Genomic DNA, 15,361 nt, shown 5'->3' with positions numbered 1-15,361 from the left:
ATTTTAGATATTTATGAATCATAACGTGTGATACGGTGGATTCAAGACCCACACATAAAAACAAAACCATAAACTATGGGCCTGAAGTGAAAGGCTTTTGTAACACAGTTTCTTTCGCATACAAAGTCCATTATCAAACAAAACAAAATGCGCCAAAAAAATGGAAAGATACTGAAAAGAAGCGGTAAGAGTTTTTTGCCAAAAAAATAGAAATTGAAATCGGCGGGGGAACAATTAATCGAATTTAATAGCTCCCGCTTAAAGCTCTCTCCTTTACAAAAACCCTCGTACCTCTCTCTCATTCTTCTCACTATCTCACGGCTTTTAGTTTTCACCATTCTGATTAAAGAGAAACCAAACGTTTCATTTTTCAATATCTAGAGAGAAAGATGCAGACTTCGGTGACCCCAGATGCCATCTCCACCGTTTTGTCAAACCCATCCTTTGATTCGTCTTCCGATCGATCTGAGATCGTTGTTCAAGTTGTGGATCTTAAACCTATCGGCAATCGCTATACGTAAGTTTCCTTGGCTTTTCATGATCTGGGTTTTACTTGATTTCTTAAATCTCGCTTGTTCCAGCTTTAGGTCAGTGTTATATTCTCTCAATCACAATTGTATAGCTAGATTATGATATGCAACGACTTTGATGACTCTATGATAGAAGAGATCTGGGTTTGTTGATAATAGTTTGTATATTGCCTAGTTTTGGGTTTTAGTTACCGATTTTGTTCTGATGGATCTGTTTTGATTTTGGTTGACAGATTTAGTGCAAATGACGGAAAGACGAAAGTCAAAGCAATGTTTACTGCTTCACTCACACCTGAAATCATTTCTGGGAAGATCCAGAACTTGGGTCTAATTCGTCTCATTGATTTCACTGTTAACGACATTTCAAGCAAATCTACAAAGTAAGACTTCTCTTTTGCTTCTTCTTTACATGGATAATCACTCTGGTTCGATTCTTGAAATCAACAGTTACTAACATGTGTGTTTCTCTATTGTCTCTGTGTCAGATATTTCCTTGTGACTAAATGTGAGGCTGTTGGTTCTGTGCTTGATTCTGAGATTAACTTGGACAGTAAGAGCGGAGAGGAGGAGGCTCGTGAGCCCAAGAAGCAGAAACTAGAGCATTCTCCTGTCAGTCCTCTGAATGATGTTGTTTCTACTGGTATCACATTGAAACCGAAGCAGGAATTTGTAGCCAAATCAGCTTCTCAGATAATGAGTGAACAAAGGGGAAAGTAAGCAAATTATCTTTTTTGATCTTCAATGTTTCATTACTGTCTCTGTCAAATGGTTATTTTATTAGTGTTTTGCTTAAATTCGTTTGGATTTTGACAGTGCTGCACCAGCTGCAAGAATGGCCATGACTAGAAGGGTTCATCCACTTGTGTCATTAAATCCATATCAAGGAAACTGGACCATCAAAGTCCGAGTTACAAACAAGGGAGTGATGAGAAATTACAAAAACGCTAGGGGTGAAGGATGTGTCTTCAATGTTGAACTAACAGATGAAGAAGTAAGAAAGCTCCTTACTATCTCTCAAACTTGGTATAGACAACCTTTATGCGGTTTCTCATTTTGTTTATTTGGCTGTTATCCAGGGAACACAAATTCAAGCAACGATGTTTAATGATGCTGCAAGGAAGTTTTTTGACAGATTCCAGTTGGGAAAGGTTTATTATATATCAAGGGGGTCACTAAAACTCGCTAACAAGCAGTTCAAAACAGTTCAGAATGATTATGAGATGACACTGAATGAAAATTCAGAGGTTGAGGAAGCTAGTAGCGAAGAAATGTTCATCCCTGAGACAAAATTCAACTTCGTACCCATTGAAGAGTTGGGTCTGTATGTTAATCAGAAGGAACTTATTGGTAAGAGCCTTATTGTCATTGAACATTCTTTTTCCAGGTAAATTATACATTGGTTGTGATAATAACTTAATTGTTATGCTATTTCAGATCTTATTGGAGTTGTTCAAAGTGTATCTCCTACCATGAGTATTAGAAGGAGAACTGACAATGAGATGATTCCTAAGAGGGATATAACTTTGGCTGATGAGTCAAGGAAAACTGTTGTGGTGTCCCTGTGGAATGATCTTGCAACTGGCATAGGTCAGGAGCTACTAGACATGGCTGATCAGTCACCTGTGATTGCAATCAAGTCTCTCAAAGTTGGAGATTTTCAAGGTATGATGTATTTGGTATTATTGAACAGTATGGATAAATCACACTTGTTTGAACCTTTTGCTCATAGAATCCAATCTCTCCAGGTGTTTCGTTGTCTACCATCAGCAGAAGCAATGTGGTTATTAACCCGGAATCACCAGAAGCTAAAAAGTTGAAATCTTGGTATGCCTTTTGGATTGAGCCAGCTGATAAAATAAAATGATGAAACTTGTCTCTGTTATTCAATTACCATTCTCTTTGACATTGGCAGGTTTGATTCTGAAGGCAAGGAAATATCCATGTCTTCTATTGGCTCAGGGATGAGCCCTTCTGCCAAAAATGGATCTCGGTCTTTGTATACTGACCGAGTGCTTCTCTCTCACATCACAAGCAATCCATCTTTATTCGAAGAAAAGGTACTAAACACTGAAATTCAAATCCTGAACCAAAAGTGCTTAATTATAGAGTTATGAACTTATTATGAACTTGGATTTTCTGGATCAGCCTGTATTTTTCAGCACTAGGGCTTACATAAGCTTCATCAAACCAGACCAAACAATGTGGTACCAAGCTTGTAAGACTTGTAACAAGAAAGTGACAGAAGCACTTGACTCTGGTTACTGGTGTGAAGGATGCCAGAGAAAGTATGAAGAATGCAGCTTAAGGTAAGAGAGATACTCTTTTGATTCATAATCAAACTTGGTTATAATCTTTACTTCCTTTCTCCGACATCTTACAAATCTGTCCACTTTGGTTGTCGCTAGGTACATAATGGCGGTGAAAGTCACCGACTCATCTGGAGAAACTTGGATTTCGTCATTCAACGATGAAGCAGAGAAGATTCTTGGATGTTCAGCTGATGAGCTCAACAAACTAAAATCAGAGGTAAGGAAACAAAACCCTACATGAGCTTTTATTAATTGTCAGAACTTAAGAAGTATAGTCATCATTTTGATGTTTACATTTGTTTACAGGAAGGTGAAGTAAATGAATATCAGACAAAACTGAAAGAGGCAACATGGTCATCTCATGTCTTCCGGGTTAGTGTCACACAGAATGAGTATAACGGTGAGAAGAGACAGAGGGTAACTGTAAAAGGAGTAGCTCCTCTTGATTTTGCTGCTGAAACAAGATTGTTGCTTCAAGACATCTCCAACAAGAACAAAACATCTCAGTAGTAGCTTTTACTTCTTTTTTTTTCTCTATTGGCCTAAAAAAGTCTCAAAACTTTTCCTTGTATAATATAAGCCTTTCTGCAATTTATAAAATTAGGGTTTTGCTTAAAATTTGTTCTTTACATTGTTTACAAGCCATCCATTTCGGTATCATTAACAAATAAAAACAAGCGATCTATTTTGTGTTTACAGCTGTAGAGTCATAGAGAGTTGTGTAATTTGTGAAGATAACTTTTCATCGACCACTGTAATTTGTGATATCTAGTCCAAACTTTAAGAAGGCAGGCCCATATTTGGCCCAATTAGGTTATTAAAATAACAACATAACTAAAACCCTTGATAGCTAGAACTCGCTCTCTTTTCTCAGCCAACAAACACTAGTCTCTTCTGATTTGTACCCTAACGTTTACTCGACTTATCTAAAGCCGTGAACCTCGCCGGAATTCTTAAAGTCGCGATTTTTCCTTAACGCCGTTTGATTCCCTTACGGCCTTTGAGGTCCAGGAGATAGCAAATTTGTTGGTGAGTACTGAAAAATGGAGGAAGAGAACGAAGTAGTGAAGACGTTTGCAGAGCTTGGTGTGCGTGAGGAGCTTGTTAAAGCTTGCGAGAGATTGGGATGGAAGAACCCTTCCAAAATTCAAGCCGAAGCCCTTCCTTTTGCTCTTGAAGGTAAATTCCTTACGATTAAATCGTTTTAGAGGTTCTTAGTTCTGAGTTTAAGTGTTTGCGAGATTGTAAAGGTTGCAACTTTTTGATTGTTAGGGTTTATCATTGCAATTAATTGGAAAAATCTAATGTGTTTCAGGGAAAGATGTAATTGGACTTGCGCAAACCGGTTCTGGTAAAACCGGAGCTTTTGCAATTCCTATATTGCAAGCACTACTTGAGTATGTTTATGATTCTGAGCCTAAGAAAGGACGTAGACCGGATCCTGCTTTCTTCGCTTGTGTTTTATCTCCAACTCGGTATGATTCGCTTATCTAGTTTCTTCTAGTGTTTACTTTGTTTGCTCATTCTTATTATTGGTTTCGATTCTTCTGTTTGATTCTATCTCCAGAGAACTTGCAATCCAGATTGCTGAACAGTTTGAAGCTCTTGGTGCTGATATAAGTCTTAGGTGTGCTGTGGTAAGCTCATGTTTACAGCAATTTATGTCTTCCTGCTAACAAGTATTGTATGGATTTAAACCGAAAATGTTACCTAATTTTTGTGCCAGCTTGTTGGAGGTATAGACAGGATGCAACAAACTATTGCTCTTGGGAAACGGCCTCATGTTATTGTACGCTTTCTGTTCTAATTGTTTTAGCCTCAGCCTCAGCACTTATCCGAATCTAGTACTAAGTATGGTATGTTGTTTCATAGGTTGCAACACCTGGTCGTCTTTGGGATCATATGTCTGATACAAAAGGCTTTTCTCTGAAATCATTGAAATATCTGGTAAATTTATGCTTATATTTGTTGGTCTTCTACGTTTCGGTGTAATGTGTTCTTAGTTCGTATCATTTTGGTATTTACTTTACATTATTTAACAGGTTCTTGATGAAGCAGATAGACTGTTGAATGAAGATTTTGAGAAATCTCTTAACCAGATTTTGGAAGAGATCCCTCTTGAGCGGAAAACATTTCTTTTTTCAGCGACTATGACTAAAAAGGTAGGAACCTTGCTTGAGAGTGTTGTCATTTTGATCGATCAAAGTGTCACTCTATAATCTTTTGGAGTGGAAGATTAAAAAGGAACAACGGGTTAATCTCACTGAATTTGTTTTGGCTTTTTAGGTTCGAAAACTTCAAAGGGCATGTTTGAGGAATCCTGTGAAGGTATGGAGACACTAAATGACTGGAATTATTCTTGTCACAGCTATCATATTTTGAGGTTATAACCGTTGTTAATTTGTTGGTTTTCTTCAGATTGAAGCTGCCTCCAAATATTCCACTGTCGATACTCTTAAGCAGCAGTATCGGTTTGTTGCCGCTAAATACAAGGTACCTTATTTACATCACAGAGCGGGGTAGATAGATAGTAGCAATCACATAAGAGAGTTTTATCTTTTTTGACTATAATGGCCCTAATTTCATCACTGTGACAGGATTGCTATCTGGTATACATTCTGAGTGAAATGCCTGAATCAACATCTATGATTTTCACCCGAACATGTGATGGTACTCGCTTTCTGGCTTTGGTGCTTCGGAGCCTTGGTTTTAGAGCTATTCCTATCAGTGGTCAAATGACTCAGGTAAATGATATGCTCCTATCTCTGAACATTGCTCGACCTTTTCTCTCAAAATTTTCTCATTTTTTTTTAAATGTTCACAGTCAAAGAGACTGGGAGCTTTAAATAAGTTCAAAGCAGGGGAATGTAATATCTTGGTTTGTACCGATGTGGCTAGTAGAGGGCTCGATATCCCATCAGTTGATGTGGTTATCAATTATGATATTCCCACAAATTCAAAGGTTAGCCCTTGTTCTGTCTTCAGATGAATAGTTTTTTTGTATCTTGTGTCTCATGAATCCATGATCTTGAGAACCGGCATTGATTTTCCAAATCTGGCTTATAGGATTACATCCATAGAGTAGGAAGAACCGCTCGTGCTGGACGTTCTGGTGTTGGGATATCACTTGTAAACCAGTATGAGCTCGAATGGTATATACAAATAGAAAAACTCATTGGTAAGTAAAAAAACTATTGGATACATTTTTATTGTTTGATTCTATCATGGAGACAGACATGACTATTTGTTGACATTCAGGCAAGAAACTACCTGAATATCCCGCTGAGGAAGATGAAGTCTTGTCATTGTTGGAGAGAGTTGCAGAAGCGAAAAAGCTATCTGCAATGGTATTTTTACTCTGCATTTGTAGTTCTAGGTTTATTCGTTTTTGCGTATAACTTTGATTTATAGAGAACTGAAATATGTTTTCTGGCAATTTTTGTTTAGAATATGAAAGAATCAGGAGGTAGGAAGAGAAGGGGAGAAGATGATGAAGAAAGTGAGAGGTTCTTGGGAGGTAACAAGGACAGAGGCAACAAGGAAAGAGGTGGTAACAAAGACAAGAAGTCTTCTAAGAAGTTCAAACGATAAAATAGCTCTGTTTTTACTGTTTTCCGATAACTCACCAAAGTTTTGAATTGAAGTTTTCCATATGAACTAGGGAAATTTAATCCATTTTGTACTCGTAATTTGTATGTTCTTTTCTTTTTGCTTTGTTTCTCAATGACAGATTATACAATTTAAGTTGAAAGATGTTTAAAAGCTCTGGTGTCTGTTCTTGGTGGCTCCTGCAGCTCTTTGTTTTATCTCTAATTTACAGTTCTATGCTTTCGAGTTCCCTAATGCATTCAACGAATTAGATAAACTGGTCATGTTCACTTCTGCTCACTTTAACTTCAAAACGAAGAGTAAGAACATCTCTGCGTAAAGAACACAACTCTATAATGGATTCCTTATGAAATTGAATGTTTGTTTATGAAGAGTACATTACCCCAAAGAAAGATTGAAAGATGAAAAACAAAAAAGAGAGGAAAAAAAGCAAGAATATTGAAAAACTAGACCGACAAAAAAGCCAATACCACATCAACTCAAGTAGTAGGCAAAAAGAAAGACGCAAAACAAAAATTAAAACTACTCTCTTGTAGAGGAGCGTTAAAAGCAAAGTCAAGATGAACCACCACCTCGAGCTCCACCACGACCTCCTTCTCCGCGGCCTCCTCTTCCACCTCCTCCGTTTTGAGGAACCCTTTGGTAACCTTCTCCTCCATTTCGTGGGTTTGAGCTCTTTGGTCTACCAGAAAACTCACCTCCTCCTCTTCCATAGCCTCCTCTTCCCCCACCACCGCGTCCTCCTTTGAAGCTTTCATTTCGGAAACTTCCTCTTCCGGAAAAGTACCTTCCCCTGCTACCTCCATTGTTGCCTCCTCCTGCAAAAAAAAAGATTAGCCACATCTTAAATACACAAAAACTCTTCATCAACCATCTTTTTCTTGATTCTTGATGAGGTCTCTCATGTTTGTTACCTCGACTATTTGTTTTCTTCTCCTCTACAACAGCTTGACGATCTCCAATTGTAACTGGTGAGGCCTACATGTACCAACACAAAGAGTCAGACTTTCTAATTCAACCGAAACATATACCAGACACCTGAGCTCGAAAAGACTTAGGAGAATTTTCAAGGCTATATATGGTTTTACCTCGAGGGCACTTTGCTTTCCGCTAGATGTTTCAAATTCCACAAAACCAAAACAGAAACCTTGCTGCTGCGAGTCACAAATACGTGTAAGGGACCAATAAGCAAAGGGTTTTTGGAGGAGATTGTAGATTTATATATCAAACCTTGTTGCTTCTGACTTGAATCCCCTCATGCTTGATTGCACCAAAGTTCTTGAACACCTCTTCAAGTTGTGTTGGTGTGGAGTCAAACGGCAAATTTCGAACATAAATCGAATGACCATCATCTGTAACAACAAATAGACAAAACAAAAATCAATAACCAAGGGAAATGCGCGTATTCAAACAGCAAAATGAAAAGAATTTACAGACCTTCCACATCAACATGGCTACTATTCGGAACATTCTCATGAGCTGAAGCCTCGGGTCTTGCTGCAGGCTCAGCAGGAGGCGCGGTCAGCTTCTGGTTGACTGGAGCTGGTCTTGGCTTGTTTCTAGCAACGTGTGTTGTTGGTGCTGGACTGCTTTTCATCTGCTTGAGCTGTTGAGGCACACAAATGACTTCATAAGTTTTACTAACAACAGAAAAACAATCTTGAGAAACAACAAAAGAATTAAGTTAGTGAGCGGTTTCAACTCACGATTGAAGCATAAGAATGCTTAGGAGCATCTCCTTGAGGCACTGATAAGATTTCATTATGACTTATTTGAGTGGGAGGTTCAATAGGCTCAACGTCAACAACAACTCCTTCATCTTTATCAGAAGGATCATACACTTCCGCCACATTGTCAAGATCTTCTTCCTCGATAGAAGCAACTGGCTCGGGTTCTACCTCGGGCTCGTGACTAACAACAACACGTTCTGACAAGAAGTAAGCCGATGTTAATATTCTAACTTGAAATAAATAAGTGCTATGTGTGGTAGGAAACAAAAAAAAAAAAACATGGAACTTTCATCCTACCTGGTTCAATAGGAGCCTGAACATCCCTAGTGGTTCCATTGATGGGGACAGAGCGGGCTTGTGCAGTCACCTCTTTCTCCTCAAGGAATCGAAACACGTCGTTTAAGACAAAGTATCCTTTGTCTTGTGGAGCCAAGAAAAAAGATTGACTAAACTTCTTCCTAACATTATCGTTCCCGGTTAAGCGTCCTGTAACCAGCACAATAACACCTCTCTCATGAGACTCCTGAGCATCAGCAGTTTCTATCTCAGCCGTGTAGTCTTCATATTTCAACGACAGAATCTTGTCGTTGATCGCCTGAAATCCATAGCGAAACCAAGTTAATATAAATCAAAAGAGAACATCATAGCAATCTTGTTAAAGTAATAGACTTAATGATAATCTCACTTGCATAGTTGTGACAGTAGTCACAGCACCGGTAACATCAGGTCGGGTTAAAAAGCTCGAATCTTGATAAAACCGATGAACTAAACCGGGAGATTGGTGAAGAATATGATAGTATTGCTCCACAAAGGCACGACCAACAACCTCAGCACCAGGGGAAGGACTAGCTTCCTGCTGTGCCATCTACACTCAATATATATATATACGGTGAGAATCAAAATTTACATAGCTCAGGATTAATAACATTATCAATAATCAACCACTGTGTTAGTAATTATTGAGACAATCTTCTCTGAAGTAAATCATTTTGATCAATAACCTAAAGACTGATTCAATAACCTAAATTCCAATAATTCAGATAAAAGTCAACGATCTAATCGAAAGTCTAAGATTTCACTGTTCTGTATGAAATTAAGCTCATACACACACACACAAAACCCTAGAATGAATATAAGATCACAACATTTATTACAAGAACAACACTAATCAAGACACGAAGCAACTAACAAAAATGAAATTTTAAAGATGTTTTTTTCACAAAAAAGGAATCGAGAAGAGAAGTATATAATAAAGAATGAGTCAGATCAAGCTCGATATAGAAAGAGAAAAGAGATCAAGATTGGAAGCAAATCGAGAAAGAGTAAAAGAAACAGATCGAATTAGGAAATGAAGTGAAGTGTCGTGTACTTACAGTGATCTGAGGGAGAGAGAAGGACAAAGAGAGATCTGCTGCAGAAGCTACGAAACAGAGGAGAGGACGAGAGAGACAGCGACAGACGGAGAAAGAGAGAGAGAGAAGAGAAGGAACCGTACCAACTTTAGTTTTAGTTTAGCTTTAGTTCAGTTCAGTTCAGTTCAGTTCGGTTCGGCCCAAGAAGCAAGAAGACTCATACTTTGGGCTTCATCATTCTTGAATTATTGGGTCTTTCTTGTTCATTTCCTTATTAGAAACTTACAAAAATAGGATTTACTTGTGTTGATCTTGAGAATGGTTTTGGGTCGTATATAAAAAGTTATAAACCGTTGACAGATTTTGTGTTACTATACGACGTATCTAAAAGATTTATGAAAACAACAAATTCTGAAATATTGCAATATTAAATTAATTATCTACTCGATGTTTGAAGGTATTATTCATTAGAAATAAAGAACGACTAAAAATTAAACACAAATACGACTTCTCAAATGTTATTAATGTATCATCGTTTTTTTTTAAGTAAAACATGTTGAGTAATCTGAGAATTATAAAATTTAAGAAAGAAGTTGAAAAGACAAAAAATTCATATTTTATATGTTTTAAAAATAAACTAAGACTCTATTTTGGTGTAGGAGGAGTAGCACCGGCAATTCTTGAACATTGTTCTTTTAGCATCGGCGGAAATAACGGAATGAATGGAATTTTTGGCATGCAATTGGATTCGACATCCAAAAATGCTTTGCAACAAGCCGGACCTAAGTTACCAAATTTTCTTGTGAAAATAGATTGAGAAATCTCTGCAATGCATCCCGGAATATCCATCACGGATGACAAACATTTTGTAATATCAGGTAATCCTGGCATACCAGAAATCGGTTAGAATGAAAATGGAAAAGGAAATTGTGGTAGTTGAGCATTTACGGAGACAAAAACGCACATAACCGCTATAATAAAAATCAAGTTTTTGATAGCCATGATGAAAACACAAAAAAAAAAGTTTCAAAGTTTATTTTTCTCGAGTTTGTCTTTGAATGATGAATAATAGTAAGATCCTTGGCTGTTTTTATAGGGGAAGAAATTGAGCTATGGTATTAATTGTGTATTGAAACGTCTTCGAAATTTTACTGTATTTAATTAGTAGTTTCGTTTTTTAATCTGGTTTAATTAGCAGTTTTTTAAAACTGAAATAGAGTCCAAACCTCCTCTATTCCAAGTTAATGAGACAATCAACAGTAATTAGAATAATTGACTATTTGATTAATTCAGAGGAGATGAATATAACGGTGGGACTTAACCAAACCGGAATAGCTCATAATTTAACCAATTATTAATCCTTCAGTTTGATTTGATTATATTCATTCCTCTTAACTCGTTTAAAAAAGGCTCTCTTACATCCGGAGACAACGTACCATCTCGTATATTCAACGCCGCCGATTGAAATAAACACTTTGAATCCGGAAAATGTAGTTCTGATGTTGAAGAAGAAGAGATGGCTTAACTAGAAAACCCGTAGAAGAGGTCCAACTTCAAGAGAATGAGAACGCGTGTGACGGAGAGTCGTAAAAGTAAAAGCTTAGTACAAAATTGTGTTAAGGTGACAATTTGTTGCATTTTTTGTTTACCTTTTTTGTCTACCAATTTATCAGTCTTAGTATTGCATATAGCCTATACTTTAGTGCGGGAACTACTTCTTAATCAGTACATTAATAATGTTCAATAAGTCAGTAAAACTAATTGGATCTATTTGAGAAATCTTGACTTTTTAAAGTTTATCCAATGGGTTGAGGAATTCTTATTTCAGGTCAATCAAGACAAATTTTCTTATTTTATTGATCCATAAAACCCTAAAAATCATATTGTCCCTTTAATTACTTTGCTGAATATTTTTACACATATATAGAATTAAGGTATTGATGTAAAATTAGAAAAATAGAAAAACTTGTGAATATAAATCATGATTAATTTGGAGATAGCTGACTCTGACTAGCTGTTTTGTTCATCTCCTTCTCTCTGAGTTCTTCTTCACACACTAGCTAGCTCAATGTTTTTTAAATTATGAACTCACATGTTTTCTATAAATGTTTTCTGATACTAAAAAGCCAGTCACAACCATTATACATTTATACTGCATAAATGTTTCACAGCATTTGTAAGTTCAATACATGGAGTATACACAGTTTTTGAGTCATGGGATTGATTTACTTTTCTAGGTCCAAGCTCGAAAAAAAAAACCATTATCTGAAATAATAATTTATTTTGTGAATTGTCTCCTTTGTTTATTGCTCCCCCAGACATTAAAGGCACTTCACTACTCTACAGTAACTTTCTTACTGCATTTTCTCATCCTTTGCAGGTTCATATCTTCCCCTTTGTCTCCTCTCAATCCCTCGAGGCTATTTGGCTTACCGACAAAGAAAGGAATCTAAATGAATACTATTACAAAACAAAGTTCAACAAACAGAGTCAATTTGTCTAACGTTATGGGTATACGTCCTTTACTTTCATATCCATTTATCCATAAAAGCCAATACTTGTCTTGGCATCTAAAACCTTATATTATTTATATATATGTTTGTCTTATATATGAACTCGTGATTTATTAATATTATTAAATATTCTTTTCCAAATATGAAGAGATCAATAGAGAGTTGGTTTGATATTGTTAACAGTAAAAACACAGAGAGAAACGAGTAGTTTCAGTGCAGCAAACTCTGGAGACACCTTTACTACGTCAATAATACAAAAAAGAGAAGCAGTTATGTATGTAAGTCATAATGTCAGCATCAGCATGTATATAAGTATAGAAATATATGGATGTGTGTGTAGTGTATTTATGTGGTTAAATAATTTACTTTTTTTGGTGGTTTTTACTCCTTTTGGTGTTGTCTCTTACAAGGACATATCGCTGTCTGTCTCAGCATGAGCCTTCTGCATTTACTGACGTTCAGACCCGAAAACGACGGCTCAGTACCAAAAGACAAAAAAAGAAGAAGACCTTCTTAGGCTATCGTGTAGTGTTCACTGTTAGATAATGAACGACACCGTTTTCGTTCTTTTGTTTTGATTCTCTCTTGTAGTTGAATTAATAAAAGAGAGATGTGGATGTTATGATTCGTTGATATCACATAACGCAAGTATGCAAGTTTGGATATTTTTGATCATTTGTTAGAATTCTGGTATATAGACCGATTTGTGTGACTCTGTACACGTTCTGATGGCGATAGCTTAAGACCACGAACTTGTCTTATTTTCTTTTATTTCTGTGGAAAAATACACACAGTTCCATCATTTTCGTTTTGATAAATATTATTGAGATTCTGTTGTTTAGAGTGTTTCATATTATTAGATCACATAATCCAGTAAATTTGGCAACAACAAAAAAAAGTTTAGGAGGAGTACTGGACTAGTTAGCTATATTTTCTTAAGATTTTTTATTCAACCTTGATAAAGTATATAATGAATGAATTTACATTAGAAAACAAAGATGCTTTTATTGACCTAAAATGTCTTTGATGGTTAAAGATTTAAAGAAAACAACATGTTGTGAGTTTGGATGCAAGAAACTGTGTTCCCACATCAAAAGACAAAAATGTCCAATTCCCTAACTAAAAAACTGAAATTTGGATCAATCACATATATACAAATATTTTTGGTTGCAAATGAAAATTTGGTAGGAATAAACAAATTAGTAAGTATTTCTAATTCTTACGGATAGTCAACTGCGAGAAACCTTATTTTTATTATTCGGTGATATGATGCTAATTACTACCAGTTTTCTTCTCCTACATCTACAACATTTTTTTTTTTTTTTTTTTACATCTACAACATTTTCCCTTACAAGTCGTTAATATTCAATTTAAATTCCGCTGTAAGAAAGAGAAATCGTAATTATGTTGAAGAAAAGTATAGGACATGTAAACATTCTTAAAATTAGGACGTAATTAATCTACAGCGTGAGCCGTGAGTTAGGGCTTCTATTGCCTAGCTAGATCTATTTAGGAAAAACAACCTGGTTATTCATTTTTTATATTTTTTTAAGCAGATGGAGAACTTATTTGAACAGACTGAAATTTCAATTTGGCAGAGTTTTGAAATAAATTCAGCCTAAAGTCAGAAGTGTCGAACATATACATACATGTTACATGTATACAAACATACAATTTTAACGTATTTGGTATTTTCTGTACAACTAATGATCACAAGATCCTATATATATATGATCCAAAAGTCGGAGGAAATTAAGCCAAGAAGCTCAAGTCACGTCGTCGTCGTCGTCATCATCATCCATCCCTATATATGATTCGGTTGTTTTTTTGTCAACATGATGATTAAGTTAAATTATGTGTATATATATAAAAGGCAGGAACAATTTAATTGTATTCACATAATTCGTTGCCAAATCCTGTCATACATTCCCAAAATTCCCTAAAATATGATCTTGTTAATAGTTTCTAGCTTATTCCTTAAGCTTGAATTTACGTTAAATCAATTTTGAAAGAAATTAAGGTTTTGGCTTTGACAGACGTTACCAACCAAGCAATGACTAAAGGCGGCTTTGGTAGTGGGCTGCTTTAGACGACGGGTAGGTTTGGCAAGCTTCTTTGTTGGGACAAAAAAATTGTTGTGATAAATTTCACCACAAGTTTTATGAACATACATCATAATTAATATTGTTGCAGCATATATTAGTTAGACCAATATACCACTGACACCATCTATATAAAAGTTAGTACATGTCTATCACAGTACCAAAAAAATGAAATGTACAAGTCTATCTCGCTCTAAGAATAATTTGTGTTTAAAATATACCACCATATCCGGAAAGATCCTTGGAAATGCCTTTAATGAAGGCTTCCAATCGCCTTCTTAAAATAATCTGTGACATTGTGTTGTGATCATCTTAAAATGCCTTAAAATTGTGTTGGATAATCTACGGAACCGATGTGGAAAAAGAAATCCATGGAACCTTTGATTTGAGATGAACAGTTACCACAATTTATATGATCATTAAAATTATACGATATATAAGTGGTTCATATTTATTTAATATTTTCCCCATATTTAAGTGAGGACCAAAAAACTGATACAAAACTTTTTCTTGCAAAATTACAAATGTAACTTTGTTACAGTCAATTTCATCTCAAGATTACATAATCAAAACCAGAGTTCTTAATTTGAAACCGTACAGTACTATATATGCAGTAACTCAATATTCTTCGTAAACAACCAGTGTGGGTTAAAGGCGCGGTCAATTACAGAAGACTTTATATATAGTAGTGATCAAGTTGGATACAAAGAGGAAAGAAAATGGTTTGTGATTGTGGGCAAAAATCTCAGTGGCAAAGACACTTAGAAGAGAAGTGGACCACAAATCTCTTTGTGAGTATTTAGGCATTAGATGCTTTAAAGAAAAACCTATACTCGTTGGTCCATTCTCTATCTCAGAGACAGACCCTTACCTCCTCTAGCTGTCAATCTCTATTATATTTACTTATATATGTTGATATTAAAACAAAAAATTTATATATATGGATATTTTCTATATATGCTTAAAAATATAACCCACAAGTAGTTAATTAGAAATAAAAGCAGTATTCCCAACAGTTTGATTTTAACAAGTCTACATTTCATTATCACTAAATTTAGGGTTTCAACAAGTTGCTTCGTTAATAATGAAATTCAACAATTTATCTACAAATAAAACTTTTCATTTTCCAAAACGACAGAAACTCAAATGAAATGAGCGACGACTGTAAATAAATTGGTCTTTCCATTTGTTTATATTATGAATTTTTTTGAATTTA

At 35.7% G+C, this 15,361-nt stretch overlaps 3 protein-coding genes, 1 long non-coding RNA gene and 1 pseudogene across 8 annotated transcripts; 2 read left to right on the top strand and 3 right to left on the bottom strand.

The window, feature by feature from the left end:
- Positions 1-175: 175 nt before the first annotated feature.
- Positions 176-3,552, top strand: RPA70D (Replication factor-A protein 1-like protein). The gene is made up of 11 exons (NM_125493.4): positions 176-517; positions 764-910; positions 1,016-1,243; positions 1,344-1,521; positions 1,607-1,877; positions 1,965-2,192; positions 2,276-2,354; positions 2,443-2,587; positions 2,676-2,836; positions 2,936-3,056; positions 3,146-3,552. Exons 1-11 carry the CDS (start codon positions 390-392, stop codon positions 3,347-3,349), a joined length of 1,890 nt encoding a protein of 629 aa, NP_200908.1. The 5' UTR covers positions 176-389; the 3' UTR covers positions 3,350-3,552.
- Positions 3,553-3,691: 139 nt separating this feature from the next.
- Positions 3,692-6,702, top strand: AT5G60990 (DEA(D/H)-box RNA helicase family protein). The gene is made up of 13 exons (NM_125492.5): positions 3,692-4,018; positions 4,155-4,314; positions 4,407-4,476; positions 4,566-4,628; positions 4,712-4,786; positions 4,882-5,001; positions 5,126-5,167; positions 5,258-5,332; positions 5,437-5,583; positions 5,664-5,801; positions 5,906-6,017; positions 6,098-6,186; positions 6,287-6,702. Exons 1-13 carry the CDS (start codon positions 3,883-3,885, stop codon positions 6,428-6,430), a joined length of 1,371 nt encoding a protein of 456 aa, NP_568931.1. The 5' UTR covers positions 3,692-3,882; the 3' UTR covers positions 6,431-6,702.
- On the bottom strand, positions 6,679-9,895 carry AT5G60980 (Nuclear transport factor 2 (NTF2) family protein with RNA binding (RRM-RBD-RNP motifs) domain-containing protein). Of its 4 annotated transcripts, none has more exons than NM_125491.3 (9): positions 9,552-9,895; positions 8,864-9,043; positions 8,476-8,773; positions 8,155-8,375; positions 7,886-8,054; positions 7,679-7,800; positions 7,537-7,602; positions 7,363-7,426; positions 6,679-7,266 (listed from the first exon to the last, which is right to left on the bottom strand). In NM_125491.3, the coding sequence occupies exons 2-9, from the start codon at positions 9,041-9,043 to the stop codon at positions 7,004-7,006; spliced, it is 1,383 nt and encodes a 460-aa protein (NP_200906.2). In that variant the 5' UTR covers positions 9,552-9,895; the 3' UTR covers positions 6,679-7,003. The 4 variants fall into 4 exon arrangements, with proteins under 4 accessions (NP_200906.2, NP_851235.1, NP_001331368.1 ...); NM_180904.2 differs by having other exon boundaries at positions 6,714-7,266; positions 7,537-7,599; positions 9,552-9,795; NM_001345438.1 differs by having other exon boundaries at positions 6,714-7,266; positions 8,864-9,795.
- Positions 9,896-10,175: 280 nt separating this feature from the next.
- On the bottom strand, positions 10,176-10,532 carry AT5G60978 (annotated as a pseudogene). The gene has a single exon.
- A 274-nt stretch (positions 10,533-10,806) lies between these two features.
- AT5G08985 lies at positions 10,807-11,050 on the bottom strand. The gene has a single exon (NR_143146.1). It is a non-coding gene; the product is annotated as an other RNA (long non-coding RNA).
- Between the last annotated feature and the right edge of the window lie 4,311 nt (positions 11,051-15,361).

This window comes from Arabidopsis thaliana, chromosome 5 (assembly GCF_000001735.4).
Source record: "Arabidopsis thaliana chromosome 5, partial sequence".
NCBI lineage: Eukaryota > Viridiplantae > Streptophyta > Magnoliopsida > Brassicales > Brassicaceae > Arabidopsis > Arabidopsis thaliana.
The sequence above is the reverse complement of the archived record's forward strand: the minus strand, read 5'-3'. Positions and strand labels throughout refer to the sequence as shown.

Excerpts from the sequence above, each read along its gene's own strand:
- RPA70D (NM_125493.4), top strand. The coding sequence starts at position 390 with ATGCAGACTTCGGTGACCCCAGATGCCATCTCCACCGTTTTGTCAAAC. Across the intron at positions 1,878-1,964 it reads TAATCAGAAGGAACTTATTG|ATCTTATTGGAGTTGTTCAA; the intron begins GTAAGAGCCTTA and ends ATGCTATTTCAG. Across the intron at positions 3,057-3,145 it reads TCAACAAACTAAAATCAGAG|GAAGGTGAAGTAAATGAATA; the intron begins GTAAGGAAACAA and ends ATTTGTTTACAG.
- AT5G60990 (NM_125492.5), top strand. The coding sequence starts at position 3,883 with ATGGAGGAAGAGAACGAAGTAGTGAAGACGTTTGCAGAGCTTGGTGTG. Across the intron at positions 5,584-5,663 it reads TCAGTGGTCAAATGACTCAG|TCAAAGAGACTGGGAGCTTT; the intron begins GTAAATGATATG and ends AAATGTTCACAG. Across the intron at positions 6,018-6,097 it reads ACAAATAGAAAAACTCATTG|GCAAGAAACTACCTGAATAT; the intron begins GTAAGTAAAAAA and ends GTTGACATTCAG.
- AT5G60980 (NM_125491.3), bottom strand. The coding sequence starts at position 9,043 with ATGGCACAGCAGGAAGCTAGTCCTTCCCCTGGTGCTGAGGTTGTTGGT. Across the intron at positions 8,774-8,863 it reads CTACTGTCACAACTATGCAA|GCGATCAACGACAAGATTCT; the intron begins GTGAGATTATCA and ends TATGGATTTCAG. Across the intron at positions 7,267-7,362 it reads GAAGAAAACAAATAGTCGAG|GAGGAGGCAACAATGGAGGT; the intron begins GTAACAAACATG and ends TTTTTTTTGCAG.